Source organism: Musca autumnalis, unplaced genomic scaffold (assembly GCF_047663935.1).
Source record: "Musca autumnalis isolate F117 unplaced genomic scaffold, ASM4766393v1 scaffold_5, whole genome shotgun sequence".
NCBI classification, from domain to species: domain Eukaryota; kingdom Metazoa; phylum Arthropoda; class Insecta; order Diptera; family Muscidae; genus Musca; species Musca autumnalis.
In genome coordinates, this window is record NW_027412088.1 from 115,475,959 (window position 1) to 115,502,199 (window position 26,241).

The 26,241-nt window shown below is 34.7% G+C and overlaps 1 protein-coding gene across 7 annotated transcripts in view; it reads left to right on the forward strand.

Moving 5' to 3' along the window:
* dpr12 (defective proboscis extension response 12) overlaps positions 1-26,241 on the forward strand; it is a 508,475-nt gene that overhangs the window by 437,382 nt on the left and 44,852 nt on the right. For 4 of the 7 annotated variants that reach the window (XM_073992337.1, XM_073992340.1, XM_073992338.1 and 1 more), the window contains 2 exons: positions 23,714-23,841; positions 25,185-25,274. In XM_073992337.1, the coding sequence (XP_073848438.1) occupies positions 23,714-23,841; positions 25,185-25,274 (218 nt within the window). The remainder of the gene's footprint in view (positions 1-23,713; positions 23,842-25,184; positions 25,275-26,241) is intronic. The other 3 variants (XM_073992342.1, XM_073992341.1, XM_073992343.1) reach the window with 3 other exon arrangements.

Sequence of the window (26,241 nt, forward strand, 5' to 3'; positions counted from 1 at the left end):
GTGTGTCCGTCCGTCCGTCTGTGACCTAAACTTTGCAATCACGCTACAGGTTGAAATTTTGATCGGATCGTCACCAAATTTTGGGTGTTGATGAAGGTCCCTGAGTGCAAGAAGCCTATTGATTTTGGTGAAGCTCGGATAATATTCAGGGGTCGGAAAGGGCAAAAAACTTATTTGGAGAGAAAATTAACGTCTTATTTCAAAGCGAATATCTTCGCTTATATAAGGGTATATTAAATGAAAGTAGAAAATATCACCTTTACAGCGATGTAAAGTAAGCTGTTGTAGGTGGTCAAACAACGAATATATCGCAATAGTCGCTAATAGAACCCAACTTTTCATTTGTGCGATTTTAATTATGGAAGAAGAAGAAAATATTACCTTTATATTGATGCAAAGTAAGTCGGCGAATGTGGTCAAACAATGGAGATACCACAATAGCCGGTAATGCATTCAATTCTTCCATTTCTTGTAATCACGTTACATGTTGCAATTTTAATCGGATATTCACGAAATTTTGGTTCCCAATGGGGGTCCCAAAGAGCAAGAGGCACATTAAGCTTGGTTGTAGTCGGATAATATTCCCTAAAAGAAATGTTTACGAGTGAAAAGCTTATGCACAGGGGTAGTGGTGTAGGGTATTACATAGTCGGTAGTATAGTCATAGTATAGTCCCGACTATAGCCTCTGCTCACTTGTTAAAATTTGCTTTTTTTTTGAAGCAAAGGCAAAGGAAATAATATTTCGGCGTGTATTTGGCCGTGCTTTATTCACATAAATTTTCGTATCGACATACATAAACAGGCTATATGTGCCAAATTTCAGCCATTGCGGTTAGATATTGAGGCCACCATCTTCAAAATACCGAAAATCGGGAGGTACCGTGCACCAATACAGTCCATTTGTAATACCAAACATTCTAGGAGTAACATAAACTTCTGTACTCCCTCCATATTATGAGGATGGTATAAAAATTAAGACTTTTGCTTTAGGAAAAATATTGGTAAGTTCTTGGTAACATCTTCAAAAATTTTGGTAGAAATTTATTTTACTCAGTGACAAACGTGCAACAAATGCGACATACACCAAAAGCACATACAAAAACCTGACAAAGGGCAAACAGTACCAGACTATACAAAAACGAAATAGTAATTATACGAAAACTACAGAATGGGTACTTTTGGTCGGTTTATTATTTTTGTTGACATAACGTAACTGGCAGTGGGGTTGAAAGGGTAATACCCAGCGTACGTAAAAATACTTTAACCGCCTGTTCATGTATGTCGCACGGAAACCTGTACGAAAGGAAAGCAGGCACTCACTTCCGTCTAAAAATGCGTTCATGTATTTCGCAAACTATCCTGCGACTGCCGTTAGTCTTATGTCAGACTATGAAAATTTTCATGTACGTGAAAATGAGTATATAGGCCAGAGGTGTGAAGGGGGAGAAACTCTGTACACATGGTTCTGTAATCTGAAATTATTCTTTGTGTTCAAATTCGTAACTCTCAAACCAATGCAGGCAATGAAAATATCAAAATTTTCATATGATTTCATATATGTGTGTAGACGTCATTGAAAATTTGGAAGAAAATGGCAAAACGTTTTCAATGAAAATTTTCATAGTCTGGCATAAGACTTACGTATCCTATGCGAAATACTACTAATTTGAATGTACATTTGTACAACTATGTTCCATAAATGAGAGCCAAATGAGAAATGAAAACAAAATCCACATATACATACAAACATTGGAATATGTGTGATTTGTTTTGTTTGAAAAATAAAATGTGTCGGTATTTTGAATTATTTTATTTTATTGATTTCTTCAAAATAGTCAATGAAACCCCCATTAAAACGTGTCTAAAAAAATTTTATTTTGTTTCAAGATTGTGTTGCATCAATTTGTTTTAAGATTTTCGGTGTGATTCGCGAGTTTACGTTCTACTCGGCAGCTACAAAGCAAGTGAGGGTTTTTGACATTCTCTTTCTATAAGAGACAGCCCTTTCGAAATACATAAAGCCAAATTTAATGGAAAAGTGTACGTTAACGTGTTATTTCGTATGGCTTGTCGGTCGCATAGATTTTCGTTTCGAAAGCGTTTACATAAACAGAAAATGGTTTTTTTCCACTTCCGGGGCGCAAAAAACCTTTCGGTCGACATACATGAACAGGCTGTAAATAACATTTCCAATCGTTTCGTATTTTCCATAGGAACAATACAAAACGAAACATAACCCACGTTGACCGAAAAAAAACTCTCACTAGTCCCTTCGTGGGAAGCTTATTTAGCATTATGGCTAAAAAAGGATGACTGAGATTGTTTTAACCATTTAACATAAGTAGTACTTGTGGTCCTAATCAAAACCACACATTTTTCTGAGATAATTACCCATAAGATCCGAAATAACCAACTGCGTGGTGAGCACAATAAATATCAATTTTGGTACAAATTTTACTTACTTAGTTGGTGCTATGCAGAACATTTGTCCTGTAAGCCGAACTAAGGAAAGATTTCCATTCCCCTCTATTTCTTGCTTTACTTTTCCAATTTCGAATATTGTGTTTTCGATCTCGTATTTCACTTGTATACTTCATCGAAGCCTTGGTCTTCTATTATGCGTGTATCGCCATTCGGCTCGTATTTATACGTCTTTTTATCGGGTTCATCATCGGTCATTCTTATGACATGGGCTGGTCAACGTAATCGCACTGCAATATCCCGAGTGTAGTTGAGCCAAAATACTCTGGTTTATATGGCAGCTAAAGCTCTTCAGCTGCGATAGATGGTGTATGTACTCCGAGGACTTTATTCACACTATATTTGCTTATGGCCTTAGAAACTGCGCCCGTGTGAATGCTATTTAAACCTGCTTGATAGGCCTGTTGATCCAGGGATTCTCACCTGTATCGTTGGAGCTCTCCCTCTAGAGCGTGGATATCCTTCCTGATGTGCCTGAATGTGTCGTGCCTACCCTCTCTCAGGGTAACACCGAAAGCATTTCTTTGCCTCCCCATGTAGATGGGGAGACTTGAGGAGGCACCCTGTTGCTGTTATTAGCGCGGCATTCTGACAAGTTTGAATATCTTTCCAGTGCGTATCAACTAAATTCAGGGCCAAACTGGCGCCGCATAGCTTGCCGCGTTATATGTGGTCAACAAGGTTTCTTTATCTGCACCCCAAGTGCTGCCGTCTAGGGACTTTAAGACCAGGTTTCTACAATTCAGTTTTTCGCAGTTAGCTGCGTACTGCGCGGACGACGTGAAAGTATTGTCGAAAGTGACCCCTAGAATTTTGGGGCAGTTTGTGGTAGGAATTCTGCTACCATCGGCCACGACATTCAACTCTCTTCTATACTGCGCCGTTCACGTGGTGAACAGAGTTGCCGTAGATTTAGTAGCGGATATCTGGATATTCCTTGCGTGAAAAAAGGTCGGCAATGGTCACATGTTCCTTCCTTCTTCTTCGTAAAATATATCTTTGGTCTGCTCGTACTCGTCTTTAATGGGAGCATGAGCGCAAATAAAACTGGTGTTGAAAAACTCTGTTTTATCCGAATTTGGTACAAGTCTTTCATTTACAAGGGTGACCGATGTTTTAACCTCCTACTAAATAAGAATCCGTAACCAACCTTTGTGCTGCTTTGTTTCATGACAGCTATAATACAGTGCATCACCTTTTGGTGTTGAAGAGGGAACAATAGAAGTCCTGAGCTTTGCCATGCTAAAGCCGGTCAGGGCCGTTGCTTGGTATAATTCATGCCCTAACTCATAAAAAAAATATGGAACGCTTCACGATTTTGCGTTTCATTTCGATTTTGCGCTGGTACAAATTTTTCACATCGTAATATTTGTGCCAAACTCAAATCGATTTCGAAGATGAACTTAATCAGTTCACTGAACTTTTTTCCTTACAGCGGGTAGTCATTGTGGTCCTGATTATATTTCTCGAATATACAATTCACGTAGCCTGCCACTGGAATTATTGCATGATTGTTGAATTGTTGAATCCCTTTTTCCACTCCGATTTAGACACCTCCAAAACATGGTTTTTGAACGCTTTTATGGCAATTTCGAAGATCGTTGACCACGGCTTTTTTCTTGATATGCTGAAATCAAATAAAGTCATTGGTTCCCCAGTCAGGGCTGTACGGCGGATGACCCATCAATTCCACGTTTTGTCCGGTCAAACAGGCGCTGGTTTGAATCGATGTGTGAGAGCACACATTGTCATGATGCAGAATGAATCGTTTTCTCTTGTTCGCTTTTCGAATTTCTTAGGAGGCTTCAGGCAAACAAATTATAGTGTACCGCTCAGAATTAACAGTCCTACATTTCTGAAGCCGTATAGTCGCCATACGGTCAGTTTTGCCGAAGAAACAGGGTACTATTTACTTCAAAGTGCTTCATACATTAACAACTTTCGTTAGATTTGGCTCGATTTCGAAGACCTAAACGGTCGATTCCTGTTTTGTTTCGGGCGCCTAAGCATAGATCCAAGATTCGTCTTCCGTGACGATCTTATAAACGTCGTTTGAAACACAACGATCGTTTTTATTCACAATTTTTTTCTACCAATCCACAAAAGCTTCTTTTTTAGGCGATTGTCCAATTTTGCTGGATTTAAAGAGAAAAATCCATTTTTGCGGCCATGTGTTCATGCAATATTAAATGTTAGTTGGTGGAAGAAATGTCCAAGGTTGCGTCTATCTCACGGTACGTTATCCGTTCACGCGCGGCTTAATTTTTTTTCTGGCACAACGACTGATTTTGGCTGACCGTAACGACATTCGGTTTTTAGCTAGTGTCGGCCACGTTTCAATTCATTAAACCAGTTTTTCATAGTGCTATAGGATGGCCCTTTATCAACATATATAATTGTTCCCCAAACATCAATATGGGACAAAGGAGACTTCTCTAATATCAATGAGTGCACCCCGATTCATATTAGCTCAATGATATGGGACCTACAGTTTATCGCCGAGTCCGAACGGCGTGTCTAAGACACCACTTTTGTAGAGAAGTTTTACATGGCTGATATACTCAGGAAATGTCGCCAACATTACTGAGGGGTATTTTGCCACCATTGAAAAGTGTTTTGATGTTGCCTGGCCGGGGAATCGGACCCATCGGGCATATCCCACCCTCGGCATGTCTATAGTAATAGCCACCATATAAAGAAATTGGCTTCTAACCAAACTTCTATTATTCGACTTATAAATACCTCTATACAAATAAAATCTGTTCAGAATTTATTTTCATTTTTTGTTTTTCCTTTCCAAACTCCGCACTTTTGAATTTATGCCTCTTAAAATATTCCTTTTTTTCTGTCAACTTCCAAGCATTGGACGGATTTTTAACAAACCTTTGTCAACCAGATAACCGAAAATATAACAGTAACGTAAAGATGTCCAAATAAACAAACATAAATTTACATTCATCCTCTTCATCTCCTGCTAGCATCTCACATTTCCATAACGAATTTGAGTTGCGACGTGCAATAATTCCTTGGCCCACTTATCTGATTAACAAAATGTAATAACTTTTCAATTTAAGTCCTTCCATTTTGAGAGATAATTTTAGTCCTGTGGTTAAGGTAGATGGCTTGTCCTCCCTTTTACTGTTCGCTCAAATAATTTATGCCGTGAAAACCACAACAATTGACAATGGAGCCAAAATGTGTCACTACGGGGATGTATGGTGTGGTAGGTAGGTAAACACACTTTCTAAGATCCCCGTTTTTCGAAGAAATATTTTGAAATTTATGCAAAGAAATGGGAAGTCCAACACAAATCCCAAAAGTTAACATAAACAAGCATACCTGCACAGCCTCATCTACTATGTTGTCGCATTAACTAACGGCTATAATCAGTTGTTCGATGTTGTTTTGGTGGTGGCCAGGACAGTAACACCAGCGCAAATATCCACAGATAATGGTAACAAATGGCTTGGGATGCTAGTCACCAGCACGTGGGACAATGACAAGGACAGGCATGTCCTTTGTGCTAAGTAATTTTACTTGTTGGCGTAGGTATCTGTTAATCTTTCCCCAGTGTGTTTTTATTACACCTTATTGTTACGCAGCCAAACTTTTGGTGGTTGACGAATATTCCAACCGTCCGTTTGTTTTCACAGCTGTGCGATGGTTCGATGTCAGTTAACCGGCAATGGCAACTACGGATAAGCAGTCGTTTTTTATACCAGTTAAGGTCACACCAAAAGTCCCTCAAAACAAATGTCGCGACATAAGATGTACATTTAAGATATTTAATTTTTTTATATTTCATCCCATATTCTTATTAGTAAATGCGGTTTCTGGAGAGACGGCAAACATTGAATTTGCATAAAAATTTCGCCAGAGATGTTCAGTGTTATGGTAAGGGGAAGGTAATTTCTTTATTAATTTTTATTTGATAACACTTTAAAAGAAACGACGGCGAAATATTTTAATGACCATAAATTATGTTTCAGTGAAATATATTAAAAAGTTTCGCTTCTTTATTTCATTGTTTCGGGCAAAATAAATCACAAAATGTTCTGATTTATAGACAAAGAAAAAAACAATTCAACGGAAACATTAAAGCGATGATAGTGAACTATACACCAGGTGCTGCGGCACAAATTATAAACAGAATAATGTTAGCGAGAAAGAACAAACATTGGGCTGAACATATTTAATAGTCCGCTTATGAAATGGAATATTATTATTAAAAAACGATATTATGCTCTGAGATATGCATTTATCACAACCAAGGAAACGAAAAAGCCAATACAATTATTTTTATTCAATCCATACATAGTCGCTCTATTGGGTCTCGAATGTCTGATCAGTAGTGCGATTCTATAACTCATTATTTTTGAGTTACCGACAAAAATCGTTAAAATTGAAACGCAAAATTATGAATGAAAAGTTAAAATAAAAGCTGACAACACTCTTGCTGTCGGTAGAACTTTACGACTACTTTTTATTCGTCGCTGACTTACCGAAAAATATCGTTAATTACCGAAATTATAAGCATTTTAATTTTACCGATTTCGGTCGGTAACTCAAAAACTGTGTTAAAGAATCGCACTTCAGTAGTGCGATTCTCCAGCGAGTTAACGACAGAATTACCGACAATTATCCGTAACTAGAAATTTTTATTTATATTCATAATTAACGAAAAATTTCGGTAAGTTACCGACCAAACTATAGTAGTCGCTAACTCCTACCGATACTGTTAGTGCGTTTTAATTTTACTATTTCCCACTACAGAAGCAAAAACAAATTAAACATTAATATTGAATTAGCATTTTTAAAATTTTCAATCGATAATTTTTGAAATTCAATTTTTAAATTATTACACTAACAAAAATACTTTTCAGTCTGGGGAACTTTGAAAGAAAAAATTAAAAAATTAAAAATTTTCCTATAAATATGAACGTAGCTGCGTTTAGATAAGTGTTTATAATGGCTCTATCTCGATATGTTGGACAGATGTTTTCATACATCTTACGTCAGACAAATCAAGTTAATTCACGATATCATCATATAGGAGTAAAGTTTCCACACACATTTAATTATTATCATAATTAGCATATTCTAACCAAAACATATGTTATTTGGCATTTCGAAGTTTTAGTTGTCTAAAAAATAAACAATTAGCATTTATTGCACTAAAACATTTCTTTAAATTGATGCGGTATTATAATAAAGACAATTATTTTGTAATTTTCATCTTTGGCTGTGGCTTAGATTTGCGCGTGAACGATAAAAAAGCTTTAGGAAATTAAATAACTTGGGGCAAGGTTGTTGTCTTTATATATTCTCTTTGCCGTTAAAAGCCGTTAGCTAAATATTATCCTGCATATCATCAAAGAGAGCATAAAGCAGCTGTTGATTTAACCCCCAAACCAAATAATGTGAAACGGATATTAAAAATCTGATTTTAAACGAAAATTTAAATTACATCTCTGGCAGACAATGGCTATGGTCATACAAAATTATTACTATCACAAATTACACTGCTTTTGACTGTGTAGAATTTCAATTTACTGCGCTATAACAAACATATACATATGTAAATACATTAGGTTGTCGCAAAAAATAAATTTTTAATTTAATTAATTGACCTAAGAAACTTTTCGTGAAAAATTATATCTAGATAAGTCCCATAATACATTAACCTCTATGGGACGACCGCTTTGTTAACTGGTTAGGTTAACAACATTAGGTATATTAGAGGTGGCCATTTATATGCACAATATTGCATATTTGTATGCGCGAATTTAAAAGGAAGCCTTTTCTTGCAAGAGTCTAAAATTTTGAAAATTGTATTTATTCCAGAAATAGGCACGAAATATATGGTTGTAAAAGTAAATACGTAGCTAAAATATAATAGAACAGTGCATTTATCAAAAGTTTTTTATTTAGATTCGGAAGAAAATGAAACATCGCTATAAATGACAAGAACTTTTTTGAGTCTTCAAACATTTGTCCATTTTACCCCAGTCTCTCTATAACAAATTTTCTCTATAACCTTGTAATTTGTCGGTTACAACAGATACGTTATAGAAAAGTTCGACTGTAGATGTTGTAAGTAAGGATACAACTGTTCATTGAAAACCTCATAGTGGAGTAAATAAATGGTCTGTACCTTTACTTTTGAAAATGGTAAAACCGGCAAAAGTAGTAAAAGTTGTTAACTGCTCACATATGAATTGTATGGTGTCAGAAGTAAAGGAACGCTTTTCGAGTAAGAAGTGACAAAACTTGAAGATTCTTGCACGTAAAGGAACAGAGCTAAAATGTTCAGAACTGCCAACGCTTTTTTTATTCTTCTTCTTCTTAATATTTATAACGGAAAATCAACATTCTATTAGTAGCTAACAAAACTGTTATTCTCACTCACGAATTTATTTAACACACTGTCACGATTTTCCGTAAAAAGAAAGTAAACCTATCACGAACCTAATCCTTTTACAAACGTCCAAACTTTCAGTTGACATGTGTAACTGACAACATCTATGTATTTACTTTCTAAACAAATGTTCATATTTATTTGTGTGTGCATATATGTACAGACATGTGTATGTATGTATGTATGTATCTTCTGGCAAGCAAGGTCAGAGCTAAGTAAATATTCTTGGTATTCATCATTTCCACATTGTTCCTATCTGCAGCGCTTAGAGATATTAATTTCCATTAAGCTGTATTCAGCCATATTGCCGTGTTTGCATTACTCTTACAAGTTCAAATGGATTGTATGTTTTATGGTGAACGTTTTCGAATGTGTTTTACATTTTATGGTAACCACAAGAGATAAATTGGTCAATGACAAACCAACGAACAAATGAGACAAAAAATATGTTTAATATTCTCAAACAATTTGTGAAAATTGCTCTTTACAAAAGGCCGGAAATTATAAAAGAAATGTTGATTATATGAAAGCAATATTTCAGCATGGAACTACATATATCGACAATTCTCGGCGAAGACTAAATACCAAAGCCACTTCGGTTCAAAATACCGTTGTATGGGGGCAATATTAAAACAATTTTCTGAAGAAATTTTTATAGCCCTAGCGAGACTAAATAAAAATTACCAACTAATTCGGTTCGGTAATGCCTCTAAAACCTTCCAAATAACAAATATCGGGAAATCCCGTTCCTTCTTATGGTGGAGGGTATACAAATCTTCTTAGCTCCCAGAAGTGGCATGTTTTCATTTAATTGTGAAAATATCTAGATTAGTAGTACGTAGCATTTGTTACCGGTTATACCTATTTAGTTGCAGTTATTATCTGTCAGTTTTGTAGACGCTCAAAAAATAATGTTAACGGCATATTAAAATATTATATTACTACAAATGTTTGAAGCAACTGTGTGCTATTTGGTGTTATGTTAGGGTCATTACGATGCCATCAGTGTCACAAAGACCTTAGTTATTATGGAGTTCACACAAGAAGAGTATTGATTTGCATATAACATAGAAATGTGAATTTTACAAATAAGAAGATTACACTGTGCAACACTGAAAATGCTAACAACTTCTAGGCATTTTCTGAAAGTACAAACTGAGACTATAAAAACCTTAGTTGAGTTTTGTGTTGCTGGAACGAGTTTAGATTTTATGGCCTCATATAAACGGGCTAAGACGTGGCTTTTTGCACTGATCAGGCATTATCGCTGAAACTAATAGGAATTTTGCTTTGCAGTCTTCAGCAATATTGTAGCAACAAAGAAAACTTCTGCGTCAACAGATTAACTACGAAAAGCAGCATCTTACGCATCCAAATCGATAAATAATATACAATTTTAAATAATTTCTGCAATTCTGATAAGCAGAAGCTAAACTATTGGGATTTGAACCAACTAACAACCTTTTGTGGGGGAGGAACCTGTAGGTGTTGTCCGATATACATAGAACATCATGAAAATTGGTGTAGGTTTAAGAGAAATATTACAAAGTGCACAGTTTCGCCTAAATCAGATAGAACAATGTCTGTAACTCCTCTAGATTAGCGTAATCATGAGCCGTTTTTATTGGTCACAGATAAAGTTTATAAAGCTATCCTCAAACTTCACTTAAGCGCATTTAGAACTTTATGTAAACCTTCTATGTACATTTAGAAGAAACTTTACTATGCATAGTTTTGCTCAAATAGGATACTCATTTCGTAAGTAATTATTCCATCAGCCACATTAATTTGTGCCGGAAGGGGTTCTCAGAGCTTTTGGGCCGTTATATCAGGTAGCATGTACACACCCTTGAAAACAAATTTACCGTTGTAATAAATTTTAAAACGGTTCGAGATATATCCTTCACTGTACTTGTGTGGATATTCGAACCTGATCTACATATGTCTGAGAGATCCAATTTTTGACCAAATCGGTGGATCCGTTCGGGAGTAAGCATGGGCACCACTTTAGAGTAGAACTTTGAACTTTTGTGGGGGAGGTACGATATATTCGTGCGCTGCAGCCAGACAGACGGACAGGACTAAATCGACTACCAATTATTTGAAACGGATATCGTCCTAGCATTACTTCGATGAAACACAAAGTAATGACAGAATGGACTATTCTACAAATTTTAAATTTAAAAATACATAGACACTTAATAAAAAGTCAAAATTTTTTTCATTTCTGATTATGGACTTTTTGGAGTTCAATCATTGCTCTTTATTGCTTCACTTCCTGTATTTTTTTGGAATTTAAATCCCAGTTGTTCAATAAATAGCAATTGTCTACTTTGACATAGGCATGTAACTATTTACTCATTGCTCCTAGTTACTTTACACCTAAAAATGGCACACAAAAGAGCCTATAGCCCGCTTTTGCCACTGGAAATGGGCTTCCCTGCCTATCATGTCAATTCACTAGTTACAGGTAATGCAGCGTGTAATATATTGACTATTTTATAGACTACCGATGGATAGTGTAATCGACAATATTTCTTTCCTGTAATCTCTTGTCAACATTATTTATTTTTTTAACAAAACAAAAAAAATATTCTGTCATTTTGTTTAGTCATAATTAAAAAAAATTATTGATGCGTTTGTTGTGAAAAAATTTATGATGAACGTGAACGTGTTACGAGCAACATCATAGAAAGGATGATATATTTAAGAAGATTATTTATAATATATATGTGGTAAGTATTGATACATATCTTGACACAATTCATTATCGCTCCATTTCATTAAAATTATATACATTATATTCTAGGAAGGACCCACGAAAAAAACATTCCGAGGACCAAATAAACATAAGTCGATGCATCAGGTAGTCATACACTAGTTCCAGTATCAAGGATCAAGATTTATATATATGTATACAAGATTATATTGTCCTTTGTAAGATATTTGCACTCCATGTAATAAAACAAGTGTCTTTAAGTTACTAGTATTTTTGGCTATCATTTCTGAGTACCGAATTGACTGGTTACTGGTAATGCAGTGAAGGGACAATTGGGTTTCCCAAGACTATCGATTTGAGTGGTTACTGGTAATGCAATGAAGAGACAATTACCTTCACACGACTATCGAATTGGGTGGTTACTAGTAATGCAGTCAGGAGACAATAGACCCCTTCCTATGACATCCCCATGTTAAATTCACCAGTCTATAACATTGCGAGTAGATTGGGTGGTAACTAGGGGTGTTTACCAGTAGCCAGCAAAATTGCTAGTTATTCCCTAGTTACCCGAACAACTGGGATACTTTTAACTACATACACACACTTACTTGTAATGGAAGTTCATTATTACATCAGTTTCTGTGTACCGTATCCGCTGATGACTTCATTCTATCCAAGTTTAAATTTCACCTCGTACCACCAAACTCAGCTGTCGATAATTTCAGTGAAATGTGTCTGTCAGACGGTATGTTATGATTAAAAACGTTTGCACTTTCAATTCCACAAACATCGCTATATCCATCCAACCATCTATCCACCCGGGTGGAATGTTAGCGAAATGTAACCTAATGCTCAAAGAGCATTTGCGCTGACATAAAAAGAGCTGGACCCGCAATTGTTTACCACATACCAATGGATTCCGAAGTAATTTGTATTCATAACAAGCTCTATTGAAAACATTACTTGAGAAGTAAAGACCAGCGAGGAAATTAATAACACCACGCGCATTTTTTCATGCCAAAAACGAAAATCCACAGTAACGCTGGCAAAGTGAGCTTGTTATTTCAATGCTTTTTACATTTCCCGTTTGTGGTTTAAGATCTGGCAGAAAATACCCTCCTGCTTCATTTTATAAACGGACATTTATGTGTTCTAGCTCCAATGCACGCACATCGCATAAAATTTCTCATTTTATGGCACAAATGTCAGAAGTTTTCAATGGACAACAGCAACAAAAAAAACCTATAAACATCCTCTCTTCGTGGACACGAATGTAGTCAAACTTCTAATAAAAACCATTTGCAAAATAATCTGCAATGACAGGAAAGTTTTAATTAATAAACAAATACAAAACGTCTTTTGTGCGGATAGCGATTCGCAGGTTGTGGGTAAGGATACCACACAACGATAATCTCGATAAAAACATTGTTGAAATTGTCGCTTTGTTTAATTTTAAAGTGAATAATAAATAAATGAAATTCATAATATCTGTAAGTACGGCCCACTTGAATGCCACGGTTTAGATAGCTTCAATTAATTAAACTAAAACGAGCAATTTGTGTTGCCTTCAAAATAATAACAAAACTTTTACGGGGGTAGCAACTTTACATAAAAACAAAATACTTTTAGTATTTACTAAGTGCCGGAGTCAATCATGATGTAAACATAGAAACAAAAGCTAAGTTTATAAAATGCTACATCTGGTCAGTTCTACTGTATGCTGCGGATATACGACGATTAGAAGCCTTCGAAATGTGGGTCTTCCGCAGAGTTTTAACGATACCGTGGACTGAGCACGTGACAAATGCCGAAGTATTGACAAGAATGAATCAAAGAAGAAAACTCATAGCTACAATCAAAAAACGAAAAACGTCATATCTGGGACACATCATGAGAAATGTAAAATATAGGTTATTGCAAAAAATCCTGAAAGCAACAGTTGAAGGTCGGCGTACCAGAGGCCGAACAGAAATGACTTAGCTAAAGAATATAGAAGAATTGATAAATTATGATAATACGGCAAACCTTCTAAATACGGCAAGAAATAGAAACACTTTTGAGATAATTCTTAATAACACTATGCAACACTGAAAATACAAACAACTTCTAGTATGCATTTTTTGAAAGTACATATTGAGACTGCAAAAACCCTAGAACGGTTTTGTCCTGTCAGATCCAGTTCGGATTTCATGGCCTCATCTAAAACGGTCCAAAACTACAGTTTTTTGCATTTATCGGGCCTTTATCTCAGAATCGATTAGGAATTTCGCTTTGCTGTCTTTGGCAATGTTGTAGCCCTAAACTAGTAGAACTTATATTTTGAACAGATCACATAAGAAAAACTCCATCTAAGGCATCAAAATCGATAAAAATATAGAAAATTGTACATAATTGCTGAAATTCTGGTCAGTATCAGCTAAACTACTGGGAGTTGAACCAAGTAACCTTTTGCAAAAATCTTCCAAATAAAGTTCTCAACAATTCTTCAGAACACTCTGAAACTCTAAAATGCTTGCTTCATGTTGTTTCCGCGGTATTTTGCATCATATCTTTTACAACACGTATTCCAAACACAGTTCGCACCAACAGTTTATTGTCGCATTTCGGATTTCACCACATTATTGACATATTTATTAAATGGTCGTTGAAAACTATACTGAAAACAACGTGATAGAGGCATTTTACAACAATGACATGTTCCGAAGAGTTGTGTATTACATTCCAGTATTTTTCCAAAAGAAAACATTAAGAAAAAATTAACGGTTTTGGAGATATGATGCGAAATGTATACAAATCATGGAAAGTTTCGATATTTTATAAAATTTGAGGCAATAAATGTATGTTTTCGAGTTCATTATTTCTCCAAATATTTTATTCTTGCCCTTATCTACAAATTAGCTTCAGAGGTCAGATGAAGATTCACATATGTTTAAAAAGTCAATATTCAACCATGTTTAGATGGGGCCATAAAATCCAAGCTGGATATGACATAACAAAACCCAACTAGGATTTCTGTCGTTTGGGTCCGTACTTTTAAAAAATCCTCAGCTCAAATTATTTGCACAAGATTACCTTAAAAAAGTGGATTAGTGTAATTTATAAATATATAGTGCTAAATAACATCAAATTTAATTTGTATATAAATAAGTTAATGAAATGTATCTTGATATAATTGTATGGTCGCTTACATTCGAAAATCGAATTAGTAAATAAAGAAGAAGAAGTGCTGGAGTTTAAGAGAACATTGCAGGCGGTAAATGCAAAGAGAAAACATGAAAAATATTTTATTTTATGTATGTATCGGTCCAACAGAGAAACTAATCCTTGGAAAATTTACAAGCAAAGTCAAAATGTAAAAAAAGGAATAACTTCTTTTTGAAGTCGGGTCACTTTACCTGTTCCACACAGTCTATTATCAGATAACTACTTCCAGAAACTTTTTTGACGAGAGAGGAGAAAATATTCATGCTGCAAGAGATAACCTTAAGAGGCAGCACTACTAGTAGTACTGCAAGAGGATTATGTTAGTCCACATGGACTTTATGGATTTTAATATGTTTAAACATTTTTAGATTAGATTTATCTTTTCTAAATAAAAAACTGCAATCAGAAAACTCTTTTTTCAGAATGTATAATGGGTGTTTCATATCTAAGTTGTAGATCCTTGTGGAAGACACATTACCAGTTTGGAATAACAACAACATTCTCTCTACCGCGCGTTGGTTACTAATATCCGATAAATTGTATCAAAATTATTTGAATTTTAAAACCTTTTTTCCTATTTCAACATCCCACCATACCATTGCTATCGAATACGATATCGTTTTCTCATGTTTCTCAATAGTTTTGCGGATATTTTGTTTGAGAACGACACACGAGAATGGATTGTGGCAGGAAAACCTTCGATTTCGAATATCGGTAATAATATTATTGGCGAATGAATTCACGATAGTTTTTACGATATTGGCAAGAAAACATTTTTGGTGGGGCTTCTTGATGTTTCTGCTATGTACCTTTTTCGTCTTTATTTCTTACTGTTGATCATCCAATGAAATTGTAAAAAAAAAACATTGAGTAAAGTTGTTAAAATGTTACTGAATAGGGGGGCAGGATTCCTGGATGTTTTTTTTCCAATATGTTTTTTCTGTAATAATTTACTCCAACAAGGTGATTGTTGCCGTCTCGCTCCGACGGAGGTCTGTTTATCTAATGACCTCGATAAATGATCCTCTAGCAAACGGCTTTTTGAGAGTCTCTGGTTTTAGTATCGACTCAATAGTTGGAAGATAGTCTTTCGTATCGATTACTGAATAGAAGAGTTCGTCCCTTTAGCATTTCTTGGCTAACTTGCCGTCAGATGGCGGCTCACCACCTGTCTCCCCAAACATCTTCTTCTGTCATGTCCGCGATTTCTTCACGTTCAGGCGTTCAAAGGATTCTCGGAACAGTTTCTTTGCGTGGCTCTTGACCCTGTTTGCCCGAAACCTTAGAAAGCTCTTTCTTCCTTGGCTTTGCTGTGTTCTGCTCCTCGGAAAATCTGATCTTGTTCCCCGCTTTGAAAGATGTACAGCGTCATGCCATGTAGCCTTTCTGATTGTCTGCTGCTTCCTGAACTTGTACGTCGGACAACGGTTTCCTATGTGTTGTGAGCTTTACAACGTTCTTACTCATTTTGCTACCATCTTGGGGACGAATATTTGGCTGTGTGCTTATCGCAATACCTTCGGCCAAGTCACCCACATCTGTGGGAAAAATTTGCTAACGTTCGCTTGATGACGACTGATTGTAACTCGTAGCCAAATCAACAACAAAGTAACATATTTCAGACATTGGTATTCCCATCTATCGCATCAGGAGAACTTAACCTCGACAAACCACAGTAGTTCTAGCTGACCTACGTTTTGGCTTGGTGCAGTCGCCTATTGGACAATGGACATATTCACACGATTGGAGATAAAAACAGATGTCCTTAATCGGCATCGGTGACCCTTGTAATTTTCAATTTTCGGAAATTTTTTCGAAAAAAAAACAGATGAGCCCGGCTGGGATTTGTATCCGTAGTCGAAAAACATAGTAAAAATGTTATCACGGCGTTCTAACCCAAACTTATAATTTCAAAAGGCTGCGCTAAAAAACGGCTGTCATGGTAAACATACAGATCGCGCGGACAAATATCCGTCTCTGTGAAATACATTGCAGTTGAGAAATTAAAGTTCGTTAACGAGAAGCCACTACACAGCCGATATGTCTGATGAGCTGCCTAAGCCAACTGCGGAACCACATCACATAATTTGGTGGTTGTGTGTGTTCGAATCTCCGGCTTTCTTTTTCACTTAATCAACTCTAAACGAGCCAGGCTGCGACTCGAACCTGGGTCTCCGACAACTGAGTGTCAAGGTTGCCGGCGTCTTTGCGTTCTGAGCCACCATCAACTTGTCAAAACTTTAGTAGACAATTATTGATAATCAAAAATCTTCTGATATAGGAGAGCAATTACTAATGACGTAGGAATAAAACTTACCATAGTATTTGTGGACATTAAAAAATGGGATTACCAAGCAGGACTATAGGAAAAGTTTGGAATTTCAATTAACTGACATAATTTCGCATATGCAGTTATCTAATGAAGTGCGATATATATTCTAGTTCCCAAGCTTTGCCCTCGTCTGCCACAAAAACAACATTCAATACGCCTGAAGATTGGCTTAACCACCCATGAAACGTAGCGTAATGGTTGAATGCGTGGGACTTCGGTAGACTCCTAATTTTTCTACGTATATAATAGGTCTAATAAGCTCAACTCGAAAGAGAATTAATTAAAAAATACTATAAATGACCTCGCCTTAATAAGGCAAAAATAAAAAATGATTTTCGCACACGCAAAATTTCAAAAATGAAAAAGGATTTTTTTATTTCTTTGTTCGGAGCAATCGTAGCATAGAACATAAGCAGTTTTTTGAAATTTTAAACGTGTTTTTCACTAAATTGCATTTTGAAACACAACTTGAAACCTAATCATCAATCGACTTTTTTTAATTTTGTCCGTTTTGTGGTCACAAACGTCCGTTTTTAAGGCAAAATTTAAATTTTGTCTTTAACTGTCCCCATTTCTGTAAAACGTAATATTTTGTTAAATCCATCGTTGAAGAACTAGATGTTCTTGGTAGCAGTTTGCGCTGAAACTGCTTTAATAGTGTTTTGTAGACGGTCACTTTCCACAAAACTACGAAATATATTTTTAACAAAAAAAAAAAAAAATCAAAAAGTACACCTAATAGGTTTTGTAGTTCTCTTGAAAAAATGGTTTGAACATGGTTATTATTGGGCTTTACAGCCGGGTATAACCCTTTAAACATGAAAAATAAAGCTAGTAGTATGTAACTACAAAAACAAAGACTGGAAGGTGTAAATGTTTAATGAAAAATTATGTAGCTCCAGTTCAATTATCCTTGTTATTATAGTAACTATGGCATTCGTATAAATACCCGTATATACATATAATTAGATGCCACCGCGTGTGTAATCGCTGTAGCTTTGTACACAAAAGGTTAATGTCCGAGACGTCATTCGAACCATAAGAAGGACTCCCCATAGCAATTTGCAAAAAATATAATCAAACAGATTCTGCTGGTAATAATAATAATAATACAGATATTTTAGTTTTATTTTGGGCCACATATTCATACAGTTGTTCAAGACTGTTCAACATCGGAACTTTTAAGATTTTTGCAATACGTCGTTTTTAAATATTTGAATAAATGTTGCTAGTTTATACGTAGTATTGTTCCATAGGGATAACTAATAGTACAACTATGAATATAAAGAGTAGGCATTTTATTTTTGTTTGTTCTCTATCTAGTACATGCTCAACCCATTCGAGTTTCTATAGTCCCGGGAATGAAAACCTGGGAATTCCCATATTCTAATTATTGGACATAATGATGTAGGGTATAATTATTTTATGGAAATGATAACAAGAGTATAAAACGCGGCGTTGATTATTCATCATTTATTAATTAGGTTTTAATTGAAACTTTTGCGTTAATTGTATTTAAATCATTTCATGTGTATGTAGAAAATGGTAGATATATTATGTATCCATTTTCTTAATGACAAATTTAGCAAATTGTCGTCTACCAAAAGTTATAAAAATATCGTCATCTAATTCCTAATTTAAATTCACATTAGTTTCTAACAAATGATAACATATAAAGGAAATGTAAGATAAGAAATATATAATTTGTAATCATTTTCAAAAAGAAATCAATCGTTGATTTCATATGTATGTGTTTTTCGAATTATAAACTTGTTTCCTTACAATTACAAGTTTTCTAAGTACATACTTGGACTCTATTATCAATATGTAAAATATTCAATTCAATAGGTTTTAGTTCATTCAGATGAGTTTATACCCCACACAATGTAACATACATATGGTTGGTTATTCAAGCAATTGGGGTTGATGCGATGTGATGCTCTAGAATTACAATCCTTAATTAGTGCGCATAATGTAAGTACAGATATAGATACAGGTGCTTTTAAACTCTACAACCCATTTACGTAAAATTGAGACGAAATGTGAATTCAATCACCACGTTGTTGTACTTTGATTTCAATTTTCTTTATGCTTGTCAATTCGTAGAGTTGTCAATTATCAGATGCATTCGATTGGCTTTACTGAGAAGTAATTGAAACTTGATTTGATTCTAATTAAGTAACCATGTATCGTATTTGCAAGGAAATAATATTCGTGAGGTATGATCTACATACTCGTACATATGTATATGAACGTTTGTAAAAAGTTTTTATATATTACTGGGGAAGGTTTACTAATAGATTAAAGTTAATAAATGTGAAAATATTTTATTTAAAAAAATACATTGGTTTACATTTTTTTCAACTATTATAATTTCCGACATCAAAACTTCTGGGATTCTTTTATACTCTAGTTTGTGTGCTTCAAACAAAACAATCAAATATTATTTTTTTTTTTTTTTTGTTATATATAACTAGAAGACATAGTGATTTTTGTTTCGGAATCATTCGGATATTGATTTTCGGAATCAGAACTTCTTCCCGTTTTAGTATTAACGTGTGAAGCACATTACCCATGATTTTTTTAACCGCTAAACTTCTCCGTACTTCTCATACAAAACTTTAGCTTTTACTAAAAGCTTTGTTAAATAAAATGTTGATTCTTCAACTGATTGGAAATTTAGTGGTAATTTTAACATCGAACGCGAATTTAATTTTCATTTTTAGTTTTCATAAGACCTTCGTTAATGTCGATGATAATCTCAAATTTTGGCAGAATTTAAGTGATTTTTTAGTAATTGTGGTAATGGTTTAAAGTGCTCTTTCGAAGCATTATCGAAAAAATGCTACAATTTGTTTTTAAACCATCTTTAATATCGGTACCACATACACAAACTTTTTTCTGTGTTTATTTAGTATTTCTGCTTTGCTAAACAATAACGATATTATGGCTTATAAAATAATTTGTCAGGGGTCATAAATACCATTGTAAATTCACGCGCACGCTCATCTCTTAAAGAGCAAACCCCCTGCACTATTTACGAGTAATAATTTCTGTTCTGCCCAGTATTGGACGTCCAAGCCAATTACGAAGACGTTTTTGTTGTTGATGTATACACATATACCCTTAAGGAATACCAAGGCTTTTTCCTTTTTTAAAGAAGAACAAAAGAGCATCGTTATAGTCGTTTCAAGTACCAGCACATACGCTTGCTGGCGGCCTATTAAGAAAGGGGCGGAGGTTTATTTATGAAAGTGTGAATTATGATAAATGAAATAATAAAGTGCTTGAATACTCTCCCACTGCGGCATTCAATATTCTATACGAATAGGATTTTAATAAATATTTGCGGATAACAAACTTTTGGTTTATTTTTCAAAAGAGTATATGATTTTGTTTCTGTCACATAATACATATTAGAAGGATTCAATGACAAATAAGCCATTCGTGCGGGGTGGAGGGGATTTTCCATATCAATCATAATATTTCCGTATAGATTTATCATTTATCATAAACAGATATCCTTTTTAATAATCTATCTTTCATCTGTTTGCGCTAAGATGAATTGTATAGGAAAAAAGAACTAGGTTCATTTTAACAATTATTTTCAACATAAATGAGAATATCTTTACAAATATTAAAACAAAAACAAAATTATAAACTACTACAGAAAATACAAAAAATAAAATCAACTTGATGATTCGTTTAGTAATTCGACCTTTATATTCATGAATACTTTCTAAAATCAGACATAAATCAAACTAGTGCAAAATACTAAAAAAGTACATAAATGTTAACTTGTTAATGATTCAAAAAACCAATGTGAAATAGGCTTCAATCTTGATGGGTACGACCCACACCGGTCGAAACTACTGATCTAGCGGCGCGAAAGTCAAAAAATCAAACTATAAAACTGAGAAATGTTTTCCATTGTATCTATTACAGACACTCTGGTGACCAATATTTTGTTTTTACTTTGTTGTTGTAAATATTATCTCAGCTATCACTGAAAATGTGGATAAAATTCTTAAAATACCAAATATTGGGATGTACCGTTGTATGGGGGCAATATCAAAAAGTTTACCTATGTCCACAATTTTCGGTAGGGAATGTTTGTGGCCGCTGGTAACTCCAAATACCAAATTACTCCTGATTCGAGCGGAAAATGTTGCTTAGATCCTCAAGATACTGAAAATCGGGAGGTACCTAAAAAGGAGCCTAAACCCAAACGTGTACCTATGTCCACAATTATTGGTAAAAAAGTTTAGTGACCCGTAGAAACCCTATGTACCCAATTGCAACTTATTTGGAAGGAAAGGATAGCTTAAATCCTCAAAATACCGAATATCAGGAGGTACCTTTATATGGGGACTATATTAGGCGATGTTGTTCATATTTAGTCCATTATTACCCACGGACACATACTACGTTTGTGCAAAATTTCAGAAACATATATCCATTCGTTTACAAGTTATTAATTTCGTTCCGCTAGTTCAGTGATTTCGACCACTGTGCGACCGTTTGAACTCGTCGATAAAAATGGCCCAGTGCCATTGAGCTACGAATAGATTCGAGAATGAACGCGGAAAAAGGTTTGTTATTGTCTTCTGACATTATTTTAGTCTTTAGCTACAAAAATTTAATGATAGTAAACATACTCAATTCGAAACAAAAATATCCGAAAATCTGTATAGAAAGGACCAAAGTAAATAAAAGACCTATATAACTATATATCAGATAGACCGTTGGTTTTGTATACTCACCATAAACCATATTAATACAAGATTTCAGCCATTTCGTTTGGGTAAATTGGCTAAAAATTTAAGAATTTTGCCAGGGAGGAGGTGGTGGGGCGACCTGTACCTACAACTCTCTGCAGAAATATTTTATTCCCCTAACAAGGACCATATACCAAATTTAAGCAATTCTTGTTGGACAATGCGGTTCAAATTCTTACAACACCGAAAATCGAGCGGTGCTCTTCTATGGAGAGTATATCAAAACGTTTTAGACCACAATCTTTCGCACGTTCCAAAATTCATAAAAATTATCCAGACATAGCGTTTTTTGAGCGTAAAATAAAAGAAGTCAGAGGAATATATATATACAGTCTGTCGCAAAAGTTAGTATACACCATTGAAACCAAAATGTATTAGGGACAAAAAGCACAATAACTTATTGAAAACAACAAACAATTAGTTTTATTTGAGAAAAATGAAGGTCGTCTTCGGTAATAACAATTAAAAGTGCGCAATATTTGCATACATTAGCAAATGTACGGTTCGAATCCAAAAAAGACCAACATTTATATCGCAAAAGTTAGTATACAACGGAGAATCCCCGTGGAACTGTTTAAAAAGTTCTTGATATTTTTGAACAAAATGAAACTAAATCTGTACTTAAAATCATAAAGAGTATATTAATTGGTTCAACGTACACTGGATCGTAAAATCCACAAAAATTGGTCATCTACAAATACAACAACTGTAGCGACAAAATTCCGGGTGTTATGTCCTGTTTATGAATTTTAAAGCCATGAAATTCTCAGAAAAGCTGTAAAGTTTCAATATGGGGTGATCTTGATCGAGTTTCGACTTGGCTTTTTTGAAGAAACGGGAATTTCTTGAAGGAAACCCATAATTCTGAGGCCGTTGTCCTTTTGAAACATGTAATAATCCATAATCCTTTCACATAAGGACTTTCGTTTTCAGTTAATTTTCTCACAAATTATGTCCCTTTTCATATTCCCACCAAAAATAAATAGTAGGAGAACCTCAAGTTCTGGTGTAAGCCCGAGGAATAGATAAATCTACTGCCGCATATAAGCGAAGCCACCATTTAAGTTTTTTGAAGATTTTAGTCACATTTTCTACAGATTTGGTCGTAAATTGGATTTTTGTGTTCCCAGAAGATAGAAAATTTACTCACAATCAAACTGTCCATGTATATCCAGGTTTAAGTCTAGCCGGTATTGCCCAATTTTATGTCTTTCGAGGGTTTTTTTGTCATATTGTGGGTTGAGTTCAAAAGCTCAATTCGGAAAATTGTGAATATTTCACATGTTTTTTTGAAAGAACTACGATTACGCCCCATATGAGCTCTTTTGAAGGAAATATTATCAGTTGGGAGTGTTTTCATAAACGAAAGGAACTAACGAAAGAAACTTAACGCAGTTCTTATTTGTTACCGTATCGAATTTAAATTTTCACAAAATCTAATTTTTCTAAATAAATCTTCGATAATGCAACTACGAACAATAACTACAATTTGCCTTTCTCTCTCTCTCTCCCTCTGTACATTCTTACTTTTCATTTCACATTTCTTCGCATTATAAACTTTAATGATGTAATGCAAATTGAAAAGGAATATTAGCTCTCCAAATAAACCGTGTTTTTCATTTGAAATAGCCTTGAGGGTGAAATCAATTGACATAACAATTTACATACTTCATCCTTTGGTATCCGTGGCAAACATAATTATAGATATTACAATGGCGAATGTTACTGTCAACTTATCATAACGAACCACTTTTCTGCTTGTCTTATTTTCAATTACAGATCAAAAGTCAATACTTACCGATAGCGATTGGAAGAAATTATGGATGCGAGGAGGTATAAATCCCGATTCAAGATTCGATAGCAACAATTTAGATTCCAGTGACAGTCCAATGTTCGAAGACAGCGAAGTAAGTATTATGTAATGGTAATGTCAAATGCAAAGCTAAAGATAATCATCGCTCGAAAAAACGTAACGAACGAAAGGACATAAAGTAAAATTCGTGAAAAAATATAATAATCTAGATATGTATGTGAAGTATGTTCGTTTAGTTGGTTACTTTTGCAACCTGAAGAGTATTTTCAAATCAATATTTAAGTCGCACTTTATACGAAATATGTTTAAAAAATACACAAGATCGGAAATAGAAATACCACCGAACATTTCAAAAGTTCGAATTGGATGAACTTTTCAACAACATCTCTTAAAACAAATAAACTTTCCAAACCTACTGATATTGTAGTTTCTACATTCAGGAAATTAGGTATTTTGACATTATCTGAAATTCAAATAATGATGAGAATTATGGCCTGCCTTCCACAAGCCGCAGTGAATAATAAACTTTTTTAAATAAATTATAACCCATCCCACTTATATTATCCGTATAAAAATAACTCTGCTTCATGATAAGAACAAAAAATCGAATTTCCATATTTAATTATTCATGTTGAACAAAACCTGTTCAGATTTCTGTTACAATTGTACCATCTCAGATTGCAACATATTTAATTAATGATAATGCTCCTATTTAAACAAACAAACATTGTTCCACAACATCCCATACGGGACAAGGGAGACTTCTCTCATATCAATGAGTGCACCCCGATTCATATTAGCTCAATGATATGGGACCTACTGTTTATCGCCGAGTCCGAACGGCGTGTCTAAAGACACCACTTGTAGAGAAGTTTTACAAGGCTGAAATACTCAGGAAATGTCGCCACCATTACTGAGGGGTATTTTGCCACCGTTGAAAAATGTTTGATGTTGCCTGGCCGGGGAATCGAACCACCGACCTTCTGTGTGAAAGGCGGGCGTGCATACCATTGCACCACGGTGGCACCCAATGCTCCTATTTACAGTTTATTAATTTCAATTGTCTAAATGGGTTATGGCTTGAATACAAATAAATACTCGGCGTTTTTTGCTTGCTGTTCGGTCATTTTCCAAATCAAATATGCAAAAGAAATTCCCAACTAAATTTCATTAAATTTTATTTGTGAAACAGACTCTTGGTTATGCCAACACAACAAGCGAAGCGTTGCATAACTTTTGTCATGGATTTATTTAGTTTTGTTTCTTCTTTTAGCGTTCCGAATGTTTTTTGTGTGATGTTTTTGCTTTGTGTTCGTGATATTTGATGCACAATTCGCAATTAAAATTTATGAAACGTTTTTACTTTTACCGCAATTTGTTTTCTCTCCCACACCCTCTCTCCCTCCACCACCAATCCACCTTTCTATTTCGTTTCAGATGATGGCGCACAACACGACCGTCCAGTTAGGTGGAACAGCGTTTCTGGTCTGCAAAGTTTCCGGCGTGGATAGAGTGGGTGTAAATTGGGTTTGTTTTAGACTTTCATGTTTGTCACTGTGTTCTTTCATTGGCATCATTTATTTGTCATTTAAGTGGTATTGTTATTTTGGTAGCTTTTTCGTTATTGTTACAACAAAAATTATATTTTTGATTATTTTATTTTGCATTTGAGTGTTGAATGTGGTTTCACAGCGTGTAATAGTTTATGTGGTTTTTCTAGATATTCTACATAAAAACTATTTAATGATGTTTGTTTTTTTTTTTTGGACAAATTAAGGACATTGTTGTAAATTATGTCACATATACAATTTGTAGCAAAATTCCATTCTGTTATATAACACCGTCCGACAGCGAAAATTACGCATGCAACGGACTATGTTATATACGTCTGAAACTATAGGTAAAATTGAGTAAAATTGCATTTAAGACTTTTCGTTTTCTCATCCTGTTGACCTTTTAAAGGATTTCCAAGTTTCAAAGGATAACATTTTTTAAAAAATATTTTAAATACTTATACTCATTGCACGATACTGGTGTTGGGACATATTAAAGAGGAGAATATTGGCTTTATATAATAATTTTATTTTCATTTATTGCATTCAAAAATGTCTTTGAAAAATTAAATACTAAAAAATCCTTTGAAAACATTCTGTATTTTTTTTTTTCAAAAAAAAAATGTTATGGGCCCCAAAGGTTTGAGGCCTTGTTGTCAAAAGGGATCATTTTGTCAGGCTCATATCTTCTAAGCCGCTAAAAATTTTAAATTGCTCTCGGAGGCAAAGTTGTAGCTGTTTTCTTAAAGAACTAATTCTGAACACACAAAACCAACCAAACCTCATCTTCAGATCAAAATTGAACTCTGTAGAAATGGTTCTTAATTGCCAAAATAGGAAAACAAATGCGATTTTCATCCTGTTTTCTCTGGTACTGGTCCATAGATACTAAACCGCTCAAAATTCAAGAAAACAAAACAGTACCGTAGCAAGGATATCAG